Here is a 16,840-nt window from a genome sequence, read left to right on the forward strand (position 1 = left end):
AAAAAAAAAAAAAGAAACGTTAATAAAATTTCCTATTGAGAAAAACACTATTTTCCTGTCACCAAGGCAAGAATGAGACAGCTTCTAAGTGCAACTGATTTTTAGGGACTGAATTTGTAGAAGCAAAAGTTAATTAGTGAAAACTATAGTCAGTTAAATTAAGATTTTAATGTGTAACAGTTTGATAAACAGAACTTTAAACAGCCATAATCCCACTGTTCTAAAAACCAACATTTCCGGGGTGATCTTACTCTTCTAATATAAAAGAGCACACCTGTCCACCCCCGTCACAGGAGGGTTAGCCACGTCCACACGTGTCAATACCCTTAAACGTCAACTACAGAAAATTCATCATAAAAAACATGCATTTAAACTGAACATGCACGAAAGTATGTGGTTTTTCCAAAATCAAAATTCAATTAGCACAGAAAAAGGAAAAAAGCTACAGGAATATACACAACATATAAAGAGTGGTTTCTCTCTGCCTGGCAAGATCATGGTGATTTATTTCCTTTGTGTTTTTCTGTAATAGATTTTTCTTTCGTAAGCAAGTATACTTTTATACACATTAAAAAAAATCAATGTTTTTCATCGAATAACTATGAAAAAGGAGGACACTATGGTGTTTTTATAGCAGCAAAACAGTAAGAACAACTCTAAATCCAACAAGAGAGCGGGTTAAAGAAATCCTGGTTATGTCTATGTAATGGTAACTATGTAACAATTCAAAACAATAAGGCACATCTGTACGTACCCAGATGGAAGAATTATCAACTATATGGCTCCATTAAAAAAAAAAGGTCACTTTGGAAAAGCAGTGGCATATTTACTGAAACTGGGGTATGTACAACCTGTAAGGCAGCAACTTCGCCTCTAGAGACGTGTACGTACACGTGTGAGCAGATGCACACCCAACACACGTGTGCACGTGTGCACGAGAGTCCTGTTCCACCATGGTAACAGCACCCTTAGTAACACCAAGCTGGAAACAGTCCCAATGCCATCGACAGTAGAGCCGATAAAGGGGGATTCTGCGACAGGCCAGAATGCCACCCCACAGTGAGCAGCCGTGATACACGATGCAGAGCCAACGGGAGATGGGCTGAGACGGGATGAGACTGAGACACATGGCAGGAGCCAAAGTGCGGCTTTGCACACACCCCACAAAGCCCTGTCCAAACCACAACTGCGCTCATGGAGACGCGGTTTCTTTCCCGATACAGGAAAGACAGCAGCTTTCCATTTGTTTCTGAAGTTTTGAGCGCGAGCATAATAAACAGCGTGCATAGTATTGTGTGCAAATAGCCAAAGGTAAAAGAATACACAATATACGGATCCATTTCTATAAAGTTCAAAAACAGACAAAACGAAAACAGAGCATCTAAGAGATGCAAAAGAAATCAAGTCCCACACAGATCAGGGCAGTGTCTGTCCCTGGGCAGGAAGGACGGCGCCTGGGGAGGGAGCGGGGGACAGAAAGGGATTCCGGGGCTGGCTCGTTCTCCCTCTTGACCTGGGTGGGCTTTCGCCAACGCATCTCTTAACTTGTTCAACTGTACAATTTAGGTTTTTCCACTTTCTGTGTGTATTAGATTTCACAGTGAAAATGACTGAAAAAGCAAAATGCAGACGATATACAGCACGTCACCATTTGTGTATTAAATAGCTAAATACGTAAAGAAAGGTCCTACTGGAAAGGGACTCCGAGACCAGCAATGACAGGAGGCCATTTTCCCGTTACTCCTTTCCTTTAAGTTTTGTACCACGTACATGAACACCGATCAGACACCGTTTTACTCCTGTGAGTCACTTCAAAGTTAACTTACCAAATCCCGGCCGCAATAAAAGTAGCAGTCGTGACAGGTATCAGGGTGGGATACCTGACATCGTAATCCTCAATCCCACGGCACCACTCCAGGTAGAGGATGCAGTAACATGCGATCGACAGGCTGATGAGCAGCAGGGCACCGCCCACAGCAAACCAGCTGCAGAGACAAAAGTGACAGCAGGGTTGACAGCACTTAGCAAGGCAGCACGTGTCTTAAACCTTTTCAGGGACAGTCTAACAGATTGGATGGAGAGTAGCAGCTGGGCAAGGGGCCCAGAGAAAGCCCAGCTCCTGAGTCCCAGCTTTCCCCAGGTGTCTATCTACTGGGAGGCGGGGCGAGACAGGAGGAGGCCAGCACGCGCAGCAGGAAGAAAGTGCGGATTTAAACACGCGTGTGCTGCTCACCACCCAAAGCATAAGGGAGCTCACGGCGACGCGTCTGCTTTCACGATGCGGGAGGGACAGCAGTTTTCTGTCTCTTTCTGCGGATTTGAGTGTGAGAGTAAGAAACAGGGACCATGAACTCCTGCAAGTCAAGGAGGGCTTCTGGGAATACTGACCATCAATTTGGAAGACGGTTTCTTCGAACTGCCTCTCCCAACAGGTTTCTTGGGGAGACACACCCATTTGGAGAAGAGCTCCAACCCTCCGAGGGGCAGTGGCTTTTTCTCACTTCTCATTCTACCCAAGAGCGACTCTGCATGTGAGGGCAGCCTCCTCGCCCCTGCTGGTCGGGGAGGAGGCCAGATTTGGGGAACGAAGCCCTTTTCCCGTCTCCTAATGTCCCCATTATCTTTCACTTCTCCATGGGGACGAGAGGAGGGGGGGCTTGGAACAGTCAAGTCACACAGGCAGTGAGTGTACTTCCAACCGTGGCAAAGTTCCAGATTCCTCTAAGGCATTTTATGACGCTGGGTTCTGGGATTAATGATGAGAAGCGGGAGAGCACAGCCTTTCACATCAGCCGCTTTGGATTTGGATCTCAGCTGCAGCAGGACCCGCTTGGTGGCTCTGGGCAAAGTACTTAACCTCACGGAGCTTTGGAAACGTTACCAGGACTCATGGAACAGCTGTGAGAATCACACAGTCGCTCAGAAAAGTGCTTCCCACACACTTAATGCCCAGCGGCAATCATCACTATTCCACTGAGGGTACCTGTGAAGAAAAATATTTCCATGTTCCTCTTAAAGAGGTCTTCAAAGACCTCTCTTCCGCTAGAGTGTGCATTCTCAACAGGGGCGACGTTGCCCCTCAAGTGAGGAAGTGACCTTACTCTTTCTGCTTCATGCAGAGATTCACGGAGCACGTAAGGGGCGATCGGGAGTCACACGGCTTGTAGAGACTCCTCAGGGGATGCTAACAAAGGCTGAGGAACACCGTTAATCTGTGACCTCCTTGCTTGGTCAGGATCCTCCTGTTCGTCCACTTTTAACTTCATACGGAATCCTAGCAAGGCCACGGGGTCCCGATTGGCAGAGGATGGAACCTGCCTGAACTGAAACGGCACTGCTAGTCAGCGGCCCTCAGCCCTGGCTGAGCAAGAGTCCCTGCACCATTCCCAGAGGAAGCTAACTCGCCCCAGTCTCCCAGGTTCCAGCCTCGTGGGTCTGAAGAAAAGCCCGGGCATCTGGGATGGTAATTTTCATTGTAGTTTTAATCAGCTCCTCAGTTCCTACACACGACCAGCAGTTTCCNGCAAGGCCACGGGGTCCCGATTGGCAGAGGATGGAACCTGCCTGAACTGAAACGGCACTGCTAGTCAGCGGCCCTCAGCCCTGGCTGAGCAAGAGTCCCTGCACCATTCCCAGAGGAAGCTAACTCGCCCCAGTCTCCCAGGATCCAGCCTGGTGGGTCTGAAGAAGAGCCCAGGCATCTGGGATGGTAATTTTCATTGTAGTTTTAATCAGCTCCTCAGTTCCTACACACGACCAGCAGTTTCCTAAAAATTGAGTTTCCAAAGCATCGTGATGTTTCACTTTAATGTCGACCTGTCTCTCCTGTCTTTGAACACACAATCTTGCATAGATTTAATTAATTAAATCTTGCATAGATTTAATTAATTAAATCTTGCATAGATTTAATTTTTTTTTTAAAGAGAGAGAAAGCATACGCAAGCTGGGGCAGTGGTGTGTGGGGAAGGAAGAGCAGAGAGAATCTTAAGCAGGCTCCATGCTCAGCACACAGCCCGACGCAGGACTCGATCTTAACAACCCTGAGACCATGACCTGAGCCGAAAAAGTCAGACACTCAACCAACTGAGCTATCCAGGCGCCCCTAACCTTGCACAGATTTAAAGAACCCTAATGCCTCAAACTTCTGAACTTGGGCTAAAAGCTGGGCAAGAAATAAGCAATGACCTCTGCTATCAGAGGAATAACCATCTGCAAGAAAGCAGATCGCGGCGCACACTCCCTCTTGGGTACTGCTCTCATCCCACGGCTGCTCCAACTCCCCACTGCTTACTGAGGCCCTCGGCAAGAATCCAGTGCTACTCAAAACCCTCAGCCTTTGAGTATCCGTTCATGTCTTTTTGCTCTAAGGGGACACTTTTTTGAGGCCAGGCCTGCAACTTCTAAGACCTGGCTCCAGGTTCCAAGTCCTGGCTCCAGGTTCCAAGTCCTGGCTCTGCCACATGACCGCGTGTGCTCCTGGGCATTCGACTTACTCCTGCCGGTGCCCCCAGCACCTTTTACGTGTAACCAATTATCCCTTACCTCACCAGATCCCTAAACTAGTGAGAATACTTAATGTAAGGAGACAAAGAGGTAAATCCTGTGCATAAACTTACACAGCACACACCGCCTGACGGATTTATCTGGCCTGGCCCAGAAGGGACTGGTGAGGGGCTAGAAATGTGCCTTATTCATCACTGTCACCACAGCCGAACACATCTCGGCTCTCATGACATACGTGAATAACAGAGGCAGTGGCCACTGCTAGTGTGCAAAGTAACCATTATCTCTTTTCCCAGCCCAGGTTCTAAACCAGCTGAGAGACACAAATGAGTTAGGCTGATGAGGTCAACTGTCCGCTTTTTTTTTTTTACTGACAGAGCTACGGGAAGATGGCTCTGGTGACCAGACACACCTGTCAGGCTCCAAGCTGTGAAAACCTAGAGACCCTCGCATGTCGGGGCTGCCCCCAGAAATCATAGCAGAGAAAAGCAGATGCCCATGTGCTTCCCACGGGCAGCCGGCTCCTAAGAAAAGAGGGTGCTGAGAGACCCATGTCTGGTTCTTCAACTCAAACTCAGCCAGGGAAGGAGCAAGAAGGGCAAAGGGCAGGAAGATGGGAGTGTTTAAGGAAAGTACCAGCTCATGGGAATGAGGAAAGGGAGAACAAGCTTCTTCCCTCCAACAGTTTAAGTAAAGTCCCACATGCCTCCTTTCTCCTGACTGCATACATCTCCTGGCTCTCCCTCCAGCAGTCACCGCTCTTCCTGAAGACCACTGAAGAGAAGATAACATGGGATCAAACAGTCCTACCCACATCCTTCTAGCCCTGCTGCTCCTTGTCAAGAACTGTGTTCGCATCCTATGCAAACCACCCCCCTCCCGATGCCAGCTCCAACGCTCATCAACATCTCCCCCTCTTTGTTCGGCTATGGGGGGGCCTCCAGAACACTCTCCCAGTTCAGTGAGGACTCAGGTCTGATTTACAACCTTGTCCCGCATGTCAGCTCCTGAGATCATACCAAAGAAATCCCAATCCTCCTGAATGACTGATGATTTGACATCAGCTCCCAACTCCTCCCTTGAGTGACATAAACTCTAACTCAATCACTTTCCGCAGTTAGCTTGTTAGCTGTAACCACTGTCTGCCAACAAGCTCTGAGACTCTGCTCTCGCCCACCACAGTCCTCACCTCTCCTCCCAGTGCTTCTGAGCTCTATCTTCAGAAAGAGAGCCAGGCAGAATCTTTCTTCTTCCATCTTCTACAAATGGATTAGGTTCTTAAATTCACTACCTTTGCCATCCTACAACACACTTGTGCTGAAAGGCACACTGAAATACTTTCCAGGCTCAACCGTTCTGCTGTACGTGTCCGAAGCACACACTCTCTTATTCACCTTTGTATCACTAGTACCTCCAACACGTGCCTGGCAGGAGTAAGAGCTTTTAAGCAAAATTCAACTGACAAAACAGAACATGAAAAATAAGATGGTGCTTAACTTATGAAGCAATAAAGTTTTCTCACCTACTAGTGTGAAAGTTTTCTTTAATGGTTTTAANACTTATTCACCTTTGTATCACTAGTACCTCCAACACGTGCCTGACAGGAGTAAGAGCTTTTAAGCAAAATTCAACTGACAAAACAGAACATGAAAAATAAGAGGATGGTGCTTAACTTATGAAGCAATAAAGTTTTCTCACCTACTAGTGTGAAAGTTTTCTTTAATGGTTTTAAAGAAATCAACGTAGTAGGTCACAACAATGGATGCCAGAATCCAGAATCCAGAATGGATATTAAGTCTTGGAAGAGGCTTCTCCTTTTTTTCAACAGCTGTAGAGGCTTCTGCAAATAAGGGAGATTTTAACTTATCAAGTTACCATAAATTTATGAGGAAAAAGAACATCTATTTTAAGATGGTAAAATAATTTCCTGGAGCTTTCCAAAAACTCTCCAATTAGAGTACCAATTTCTTCTGTACAACCACCCAAATAAGTTTATATATGCAGAAATAATTAATAGGCAACTCCTATAAAACATGTTCAGTATAGGCAACTTTTTCCCTGTAAATGAATTTTAAAATCAAATTTACAATTATTATCATCTTTTGGAAAGAATGACACCATCTGGTAGTGTAAAATTTTAGTATTATGCTTCATATGTTGCCTAGGAAAGCAGTCTTGTTAATTAAGAAAAATGCAGACAGCAGACATTACAGCACAAAATGGACTTGTAATTTCCCCCAAAATACTACTTTCAACTACGTATTTTAATTATTGCGAATGAACACAACCTTTTGAGGCAGCTCAAAAGTGGCAAGAGCACATGGGAGGTCTAGTCTTGGCACAGTACTGTCTAGAAGGTGATGGACAAATCAAGTTTCTTCCATTTGAGACCCAATCTGAAAGGAAAGGTGGCTGGGGTTGGGTCTGATGAGTTATCTCTAACAAGTTCCCCAGATGAGTGCCATGCCCTCTCTCTCAGTTCTTATGAGAACCACTGGAACACATCTGAGGTCCCCAACCTTTAGCAAACTATCAGAATCCCCAGGAGGCGTATTCATAATACAAATTCCAGGAGATAGCCTCAAAATTTATAAATACACATGCCTGAGCACGATGTTTTCTGTTTATTTTTAAAAGGGTAATAAATGCACATGATTTACAACATACAGGCAGAAAGATCTAAAATAAAATCTCTTTCTCCTATCCTTAACCCTAGTTTTTCAACCAAAGCAATTACCAATATCAACTTCTATGAATTCTTCCATAGTCTATGCATTTACATGTGAACACATAAGACAGTTACCAGGTTTGTACCCAAATGGTGGCATACCATACTTTGTCCTGCGCCTCCCTTTGAAAATTATTCGCACTGGTTAAAAAGAAAAAAGTCTGCCTGCTGTGTCATGTATGAATACAACCAAAATGTATTTAACCAGCTCTCTGCTGATGGGCAATTAGATGTTTTCAGTCGTTCGCTATTACAAGCAATGCTGAGGTTTGGTATGAGTATGATTCTTTGGTAGATTCTTAGAAATACAATCGGATATTTTTATTTTAATGGGTATTACCAAACAGGTGTTAAACCAGCTTTCCTGGGAATCCTGAAGCGCAGCTGGGATGAAGATGCGCGGGACTACTCGATCACTAGGAATCTTTTATGAAGCTAAATACCCGACTTGCAAAACTACTCGGCAAGCCTTGAAAAACGAAACCCGGTCCCTCCTGCCAGGACAAGGCTGCGGGAGGCCCGCGGAGCCGGCCGTTTCCGGGCACCTCGACTCCGGCCACCTCGGCGCGGCTCGGGGCGCGCCCGGGGGAGCGCCTCACCCGGCCCGGCGTAGCCCTCGCTGTCCAGCGGGGCCTCGGTGTCCGGCGGGAACAGGTATCGCCGCCGGAGCTGCTCCCGGGCCCGCGGAGCATCCATCTTGGCACTGCCCAGAAACGCGACGGAAGTGACGCAACCACAGGAACTTCCGCCATCGCATCCCCGACAGAGGTGTCTGCTACTGTGAGGGGTGGGGATTATGTAGTCTTCGCGGTTTTAGTTGGCGAGCATCTAGGCTGGGGTTGGCTTCGCAACCTCCGAGTTCGAGCATGCAAACATGATTTGAATTTCAAAATACTGTTCCTGCCCCCGCCGAAGATATCCCACGTGGATTCGGACCTACGGAAGCCCAGAGGGACCAAGCTTAACCAATGCTGCTGACTGCCTGTCAGGCTAAGCGGCGCCGCCTCTTTCCCTCGGCTCTTTGTGGCCCGAGCCTCCTCTGAGTCCCCTGTGCCCAAAGCATCTTAGCACCCCGGTTTCTTTCCTGGTCCTCCTTTTCAGGAGTCTCCCCGCTAGACTTAAAGGGCCAAAAGCAGCCCCAGGAGAAGGAAAGGCCAGCGGGCCAGTCCCTGGTGCCTGCTGCCGAGCCTCGGGCCGGGGCCGCTTCCGCTTGGATGGGCTTGGGCAAGAGAGAAACTTCTCTGGGCCTGTATCGTCCTCGGCACCACGGGGGTTATACCTGCCTATGCCATGGATCTGTTGTGGGGTTTAAGTGGGAAGCATCCCTGTGTGGTTCATGTTAGCCCCCTCCTTCTGACTCGTGAGAAATTGCTCCCGCCAGAAACGTGGGAGCCAAATTTGTACTTGCCCAGAGAACTGCAGATTCCCATCGCGCTCATCAACCAGAAAAGACTGGGTCACGAATTCACAAGCTTTCCTCCATCAGTAGTCCCATTTATTACTCTCCTACCCCTCCCTACGCATCACGTGTTGAGAAATTTTGTGCTTAACCATTGAAACATGATTACTGAGCACCTGCTGTTTGCTGGGCACTGTTAGGCACCGTGCTGGGCAATGGAGATAAAGATGAATAAGCCATGATGTTGCGGTTGAGGAGCTCCTGGACCAAAGATGACCGCAGAGACCTACTACAGTGTAGTGCAGTGTTTATAAATGTACAGAAGCGTTTTTATTAATTCAGGCAGCATTTTCTGAGCGGCTGTATCCACTAAAGTGCTGGGGACAGAGATGAGTTAGAATCTAGTGGAGGAGTCAATTTCAATACAAAGCCATAATAGAAATACCCTATGTGGGGTTCTGGGGGCACCAAATAAAGGGCAGTGTGCTCTGCCGGGAGTGTGGACAGCAGGGAGAGTGGCTTGAGGTGGCTTGAATACAGGGGTGGATAGCCCAGAAATCCACCCAGGAAGTAACATTTGAATTAGTAGGCACTCTGGTATCTCCTATATGTCGTGAATATTTGCAGAAGAGATGTAATAAATATTCAGGAGAAGAATGTCAAGTTTCTGCTGGCTGACTTCTGTTATTCCTTCAGCCTTTCTAGCAAACTCGTAGGAGCAAAGGATGTAACAGCTGGGCAGATCATATGGCCTTTCTACACAGTACTTCCTTTTTTGTTTGGTTTTGTTTTTTCTTCTTCTTTTCAGACTCCTCAAGAACCAGGGTTCATCAATTCGAAGCCAACTGAGGTCTTTGCCCTCACCTCTTTTCTCTCTTGTACAGGGTTAGAAGCCTTGTCAACAGGAAGTGAATTCCTCCTATCAAATGCAGTCTTCTGTTGATTGTCTCCTTGCAAAAAGGTCAGTGCTGGGTCTCCCTTGTAACTGAATATTCCCCAGAGCATCACAGCAATTCCAGGGTTTCCATATGTAGTATGTTCAGGTCAGATCCGGTTTCCCCTTTGATGGTTTCAGGGTCTTTGTATTTGGATCTGAAATCCTTTCAGCCTTTTTCTCCTGATATTTTTAATGGCACTGCTCACACACCATATTGATGATACTTAAAAGCAGATTGGAAAAGGTCCAGTATTTAATGACCGCATCTTCATTGCTGGGGCCAGGTAAGTAAGCTCTTAACTGTGTGTTCTGTGTACCTTAATAGATACCTGATATCAGATTGCTACCAACCCAGGGATTTCATTTTCAATGTCAGTTACTTACGGGGAAACATGAAATTGACGATGACCTTTGCTGGGTCTCCTTAGCAACTTGGTTATGTCTGATGGTTTATAGACTTGAATCCTGGTTCCGTCGTGATGGGTCCTTGGGCGGTATTTTATTGTTCTAAGTATCAGTGTCCTCATCTGTGCCGCAGTAGGTACCAGAGTGATGATAAATGTGTACCGATTCCTTAGCCTAGTGCCTGGCATGTGGTATGTGTTCAAGAAGTTACTAATCTCTACTACTTACCTAGCCTTCCAGATCCTGCTCACCTCCTGATCAGTTATTCCCTTCTCCTTGGGCTCCAGAAAGGATTCTTGTTGTGATTTTCCTTCTGCTTGCGCTCTCCCACCTCATGGTGGGCAACAACCATCTCTTAGTAGCTCCCCAGTGCCTTGCAAACACTTGGCACGTAGCAGGAATTTCATTACCCGGTTTTCACCTTGACCCTTGGTCACAGTTAACTGGCCTTCACAGTTAACTGGATGTGAACACACATCCCTTTCTCTGAGAAGCTACTTTTCCTCCTCTCTTTAGTAGTCCTGCAGAGTTCTCATGAGACTGACCCTGTCCTAGGGGAGGACAGCAGACCCAAACCAGACGTGACAGTCTGGGCTGGGGCTATTGGGAAGAACTCCTTTGTTGTTATGATAAGTTGTGAGGTCAATGTGGTCTTGGGGCTGCCACCGTGGAGGACCATGGAGGATGCCTACCTAGGAAGGAAGCTCAGATGCAAGCCAAGCATTGTTGGTAGTGTTGTTTCAATTCCTGACTCCAGCCAAGCGCTGGTTAACCTAGTTAAGAACACGAGCTCTGGAGCCTGCTGCCTGGCTGACTGGCATTACTAATTTTGCCATGACTGGCTATTTCAACGGTGGGCAAGCCACCTATCCGCTCTTCTGCCTTAGTTTCCTCACTTGCAAAATGGGTTAAGAATAGCAACTACCTCACAGGATTGGGTAAAGATCAAAAGTATTAATATATGCAAAGTGCTTAAAATAGCATCTGACCCAGAGAAAGCTCTCGATAAGTCTTACCCATCATTATTAAAATCCATTGCTGAGACATCACCAATTTCTGAGCCAAAAAAATAAAAAACCATTTTTTAAAAAAGTAATTCCGGGGCGCCTGGGTGGCTCAGTCGTTAAGCGTCTGCCTTCGGCTCAGGGCGTGATCCCAGAGTCCTGGGATCGAGCCCCACATCGGGCTCCTCTGCTGGGAGCCTGCTTCTTCCTCTCCCACTCCCCCTGCTTGTGTTCCCTCTCTCGCTGGCTGTCTCTCTCTCTGTCAAATAAATAAATAAAAATCTTTAAAAAAGAATAAAAAAATAAAATAAAAAAGTAATTCCACTTAAGTGGTTTTGTGTTACCTGCCACCCTGAGTCCAGACCAGTGCAGCTCTGTCTTCCCACTGTGCCATGTAGCTGTTGCACTGGGCCCAGCTTGACGGTGAGCATCTCCAGGAATGAGGTCAGACATGCAGAGCTCTGAAGAAAGCGCCTGGCCTATGGGAAGTGGTCAGTAAATATTCGTTTGTGTCACTTGTGATACCACCCTTCATTCCGAAAAGAAAGCCACTTTAAAAAAAAAAAAAAGTCTTTTAATTATATAAGCAATGCAATGAAGTACAGGTCTGTCTTTCTGCTCAACTCTGTTTCCCCGATTAAAGCTGTAGAATTGGGATCGCTACATAAAAAGACATGAACGTTTTGAAGGCTTTTGATCAGTACTTTGGAAACAACTCCCGAATGGGCAGACTGGGCCACTTCGCCCTCCCACCAGCAGCAGGCAAGAGAAACCGTCTTCAACATTTGCACCAACAACTGACTTGATCATTTTGGTAAATTTTTCCTAAGTGATAATGGGAGAGGAGTGTTTCTACCATTTTATTTATTTTTTATTTTTTAAAGAGCTATTTATTTTAGAGACAGAGCATGCAAATGGGGGCAGGGCAGAGGGGGAGGGAGAAAGAATCTCATGCAGACTCCGTGATGAGTGCAGAGCCTGACACGGGGCTCGATCTCACAACCCTGAGATCACAACCTGAGTCAAAATCAAGAGTTGAACGCTTAATCATCTGAGCCACCCAAACACCCTGTTTCTGCCACTTTAATTTTCTTTTCTTTCTTGACAGTTTTTTTTTTTCTCATATTGTCTATTTGTATGTCATTTTCCTTTGGGGATTTTCATCCTTTGCTTGTTTTTATGGGTCAGAGATGCCTTTGAATATCAGATCTGTGGTCATAGTGCTTTTGTCACTTTACTGTTTCTCTCTTAAGTTTGGTCATGTTCATACCTATGTTTAATTTAGTTTTGTGTTTCTTCACTTGTCAGCTTGCGGTGAAGGCAGAGTTGGGACGAGCCTGCCGGCTGGAGCGTAGGTGGAAAGTCCTGGCAGGTGGGAAGTGCTCAGTCACTTAGGGGATGTACCACATGATGACTCTACCTGAACCCTCTTCAAGATGGACCTGGTCGTGCCCTGCCTGTTTGTCAGGCAACTGGCTATACCAGGAGAAGTTTTTTAGTTAACCACAACTAAAGCCAACTCTAACCAGCCTAAGGAGAGCAATAATGACAGCCACAACCACCACCATTATCATCACCAAATACATGTGCAATTTGTTTTTAAAAGAAGCTTATTGGAATTCCTCTGAAGTATTTTACAAGATTGAAAGAAAAATAGGATTTCAACCAAGTCTGAGTGAGGATAGCTCCAGGAGCGCCCACATGACTCGGCTCTGAGGACGCTGTGTGTCTGTAGCACATGGGCACGTGTCTGCGGTCACCCTCTGGCCATTACCACTTCAGCGCAAGCCGGCTTCCGATCCTCGGCCTCTGTGTCACTTTGGGGTTTTCTCTGGTCACATCCTTCTGCAGCAGTGAGAGATGGAATGCTCACACCAGGGAAATCAGTGTGAGGCCAGAACCCTGCTGCCCAGCACAAGAGCAGCCCTGCAGGGAACCTCTAAGGACAGGCAGCGTGCTGTGTTCTGGGGTAGGGTGTTGGGGAGAAGAGTGGAAAGCCTTCCTGCAGGCTGCCAGTATGTCAGGCAGCAGGGAGGTGCTCGTCTCAGCCAAAAGATCAGGACGGGGAAAGGACAGTCCCTAAAGCTTGAAGGAGATGGAGGGGGTAGGGGCAGGGACTGGCCTGGAGTGAGAGGCCAGGGGGGCATCCTATGAAGGTATCCCCAAGGACTCCTAAAATTTCTGGCTCTGTGGCCAATTTGGGAGCGATGTGTGGGTCCATTGTGTTCTGTGGAAGGACAATCTCTTGTTTTCATTGCTCACATTAAATTGAGAGCCACTATCAGGCTTGCAAACCTGGAGAGTAGAGGTGTGTCCCAGCTGACCACCCTCCCAGAAGCCCAGAGTCCTCCAGGCTGTTAATGCCAGTCTTGTCCTTGACATGATCTTAATCATTCAGTGCCCAGAACTGGGCCTGTTAATGGTGTGCACGTGATCAAATAAAACAATTGGGGCACCTGGGTGGCACAGCGGTTAAGGCGTCTGCCTTCGGCTCAGGGCGTGGTCCCGGCGTTCTGGGATCGAGCCCCACGTCAGGCTCCTCTGCTATGAGCCTGCTTCTTCCTCTCCCATTACCCCTGCTTGTGTTCCCTCTCTCGCTGGCTGTCTCTATCTCTGTTAAAAAANATGCCAGTCTTGTCCTTGACATGATCTTAATCATTCAGTGCCCAGAACTGGGCCTGTTAATGGTGTGCACGTGATCAAATAAAACAAGTTCATTTTATTCCTTTAAGAAAACCCGCATATTTTTAATACTATATCCTACCTCATGTTATCTATCGTGCATTTCCACTAAGTAGAAAAACTTAAAACCCTATTTTAGCCATTTCCTGAAAGCTTAATTAGAAGAAGGGATACAGGCTAAATACAGTACATAAATTGCCTAAAACTGAAAAGGGCTTTGTGATCACATGACCCATTGTGGAAACCACTTGGAAATCCCTGGCCGGGACATTTGTTTAAAAAGCTTCACGTGGAATGTCTTTGTAATGATGATCTGAATCGTCAATGCTAAGAAGAGCCAGGTGGAAACAAGGAGGAGGTCCTGACCAAAGGAAAATTTGATCAGGAGAAAAAAACTATGTTACCGAGGAGACAACAGAGTTCACATCGTGATTCCGCTACTCCTGACGTGACCTGAGGCAAGTTGCTTCAGCTCTCTGCATCTCCTCATCCACAAAATGGGTGCATTGCACCCCCCTCCTAGATTCGTTGAAAGATTTGTGAGATGTACAGATACAGATACAAAGGGCTTAGCACTGTGCCCTATGTATGGGAAGACTCCATAAAGGGACCCACTGTCATCGGAGACGTGGCGTCTAGGCAGTGGGGGAGGGGCAGCCTGGGAGTGGCATGTGGTCAATACCAGTGCAGCAGCAGCAGCAGGCCAGCAGCGCAGCCTTGAATGGCTGAGGCTGGTGGCCTTCCTGTAGGAAGAGGTCAGGCTATGGAGCGGCAGGAGGATGGATGCTGATGGAAACAGTGGCCGTCTTTGACCAGCCCCTTACCTGGAGGGAATAATCCTCACAGCAACCGTGTGAGGTAGTCACCGGCATGACTCCCGTGCTATACACAGGGAAACTGAGGTACGCGCCTTTTTTATTCCGGGATCTGAGGAAGCTTAACTTTAGTCCCTTGATAGAAGGATTCAACGATCTGTTTGGTAGATTCATTGTAATTGCTGAGTACATACCTTATGTGTCAGAGCCGAAAGGCCCCTCAGCGCCCGGGGCCTTGGCCTACCGCCTCACAGCTTGTGAAGTGGAACCCAGTGGACGTGGACCCAGGCAGTTTGGCGTCAGAGCCTAAGCTCTGAGCTGCCACGCTAAGCTGGCTCTGATCACTCAGAACGTCTCAGGACAAGCTGTAGAAAAGTCAGAGTGCCCAGAGCTCATCCTTGCCGAATGCTGGCTCCGCGGTGCTGGACCGCTTCATTCATTGGGCTGGGCACCAGCGAGGGAGTGTGTGGTGACCTGATTGCCCCTTTCCCACCCAGACCCATGGCAGACATTGCTAACCGATCACGGCATTTCTTACCCTTCCTAAGCACCAGGGTAGGGCCTCCAAATCCCGAAGACCACCAGAAAATCACCACCAACTGACTAGCATTAATAGGTTAGATAAAATCTAGTTGTTGTACCTTAAGGCATGCCAGACGATAGCACAGAAGGTGGGGAGTGCGTTCATGCCAGCAAGAATCTGCCCATCATTCCACAGGACGCTCCACACATGAGCACCAACGCACTGGAAGTCACAGAAGCAACTATGCAAACCGAGCCAGAGGGACATCGGGAAAATGAAGGCATTACAAGGTTGTCCTGGAGGGTGACTCCTCGCTCTGCACCCTCCTTGGGCATCACCCCAATACCATGACCATAACTCTGGAGGAAACCTCATGTTTTAAAAACAGAACAAGGAGGGAAAAGTCCCAGCCTCCTGAGATTAGCGGTGGAGAGCAGAGTCCCTGTTCGCGAGGCCACATCACTAATCACAGCACCAGGGCTCTGACGAGCCTGCAAGGAGGCCTGGCTTCAGGGATGGACACAGCCAGGCACAAAGAGCCCTCGAGATCACTGCCTGCCATCATGACAATGATTTGGAACCACTGGCTCCCCTTAACCCATGATTCTCAAACTTGTTCAAATACTGCTCAACTACTGAATAGTATCAAAAACCACTCCCAGATGGTAGAATGTCGGGTGCGTTTATGGAATGTCATGAAATATGGATAAATTAAGTGCACAGTGACCCAGTGCTATCAAAGTTTATGGCCACTCTCATAGCCCCTGAGCTAGAATTGCATGCGTGGTGACAAATGCCAAGAGGCTGATGGTTTTTTAGGCAGACTCTTTAACATGGAGAAAGTTCTGTTGCCTTGACTTTTTTTGTGTGAAACCTAGAAGAGGGATTGCCGTTCCAATTTTAGCTATAAAATAGCTCTCTGTTCAGGCTCAGCTTGGTCAGAGCAGGGCTACCCTATAACATTACCATTAGTATCCCGATGCAGACCTGACGCCCTGTCCCAGGAGCAGTGATGTTGGAAAACTACCAGTAGAGGCGAGGCTTTACCCACCTTTGATCTACAGCGGGGAAATCTAATATACGGACCACCACGGGCCTCCCAACACAAGTCGGCCTGAGGTCACTGGGAAGGCAGAATAGCAAAGGTCGTGTTTCAGCAGCTCACAATACCCGCTCTGTGGCCAAACAAAGGCCTGACCTTCCAAGCCGTGTCTGACCTTTCAACTCTAACATCTGTATTTACTCAGCAATTACAGCTTAAACTACCAAAGGGGAAGTTCAATCATTTATATCAAAGGGAATAAATTAGACCTTCCCTGGATCCCATCACAAAAAAAGCTGGACGAGTCTTTGCACTCAAAACAAAGAAACTTCTCTTTTCACCAGTGCACACAACTGCTTTGTACCCAAGACAGAGAGTTAGAAGGGAAGTCTGAGCCCAAATTACAGAAGTTCGAAAATCTAGCATGTGAGCTGAGCGAGATCCTGAGTTTCTTTAAATGCTAAAAGGACAGTGGTAGAGTATCTACGAAGATGTCGTCCTTTAAGAGGGGAATTGCTGTGCTGGTTTAACAGGACTCAAGGCAACTCTGCTGTGAAAACGTGGAGACAGCATTTTCTGCAGCTCCATAATCCACCGCTGACCCCCAGTGACCTGACGGCATGGAGTAGCAGAGCTATTTTGAGAGGACAGACAGAGATGGAAATTGAGAAGCACTAAATTTCAGTGCACTTTTGGGCAAAATAAACTCACCTGCCCTCACGCACTGACGTTGGCCCTATAAACTGGTGAGAAGGCTCTGGAAAACTGTCGGGCTGCATCTCTTATAGTTGAAATGCGGCCG

The 16,840-nt window shown here is 47.3% G+C and overlaps 1 protein-coding gene across 2 annotated transcripts in view; it reads right to left on the reverse strand.

Moving 5' to 3' along the window:
- Positions 1–7,988, reverse strand: part of TMEM128 (transmembrane protein 128) — a 10,870-nt gene extending 2,882 nt beyond the window's left edge. The window contains exons 1-3 of one of the 2 annotated variants that reach the window (XM_034672132.1): positions 7,831–7,971; positions 6,202–6,340; positions 1,827–1,985 (exon numbers count right to left, since the gene is read on the reverse strand). In XM_034672132.1, coding sequence (XP_034528023.1) covers positions 1,827–1,985; positions 6,202–6,340; positions 7,831–7,927 — 395 coding nt within the window. In that variant the 5' untranslated portion in view covers positions 7,928–7,971. Of the gene's footprint in view, positions 1–1,826; positions 1,986–6,201; positions 6,344–7,830 lie in introns of both variants that reach the window. The other variant, XM_011229968.3, reaches the window with a different exon arrangement.
- Between the last annotated feature and the right edge of the window lie 8,852 nt (positions 7,989–16,840).

The sequence above is a fragment of the Ailuropoda melanoleuca genome, chromosome 11 (genome assembly GCF_002007445.2).
Source record: "Ailuropoda melanoleuca isolate Jingjing chromosome 11, ASM200744v2, whole genome shotgun sequence".
Classification (NCBI taxonomy): domain Eukaryota; kingdom Metazoa; phylum Chordata; class Mammalia; order Carnivora; family Ursidae; genus Ailuropoda; species Ailuropoda melanoleuca.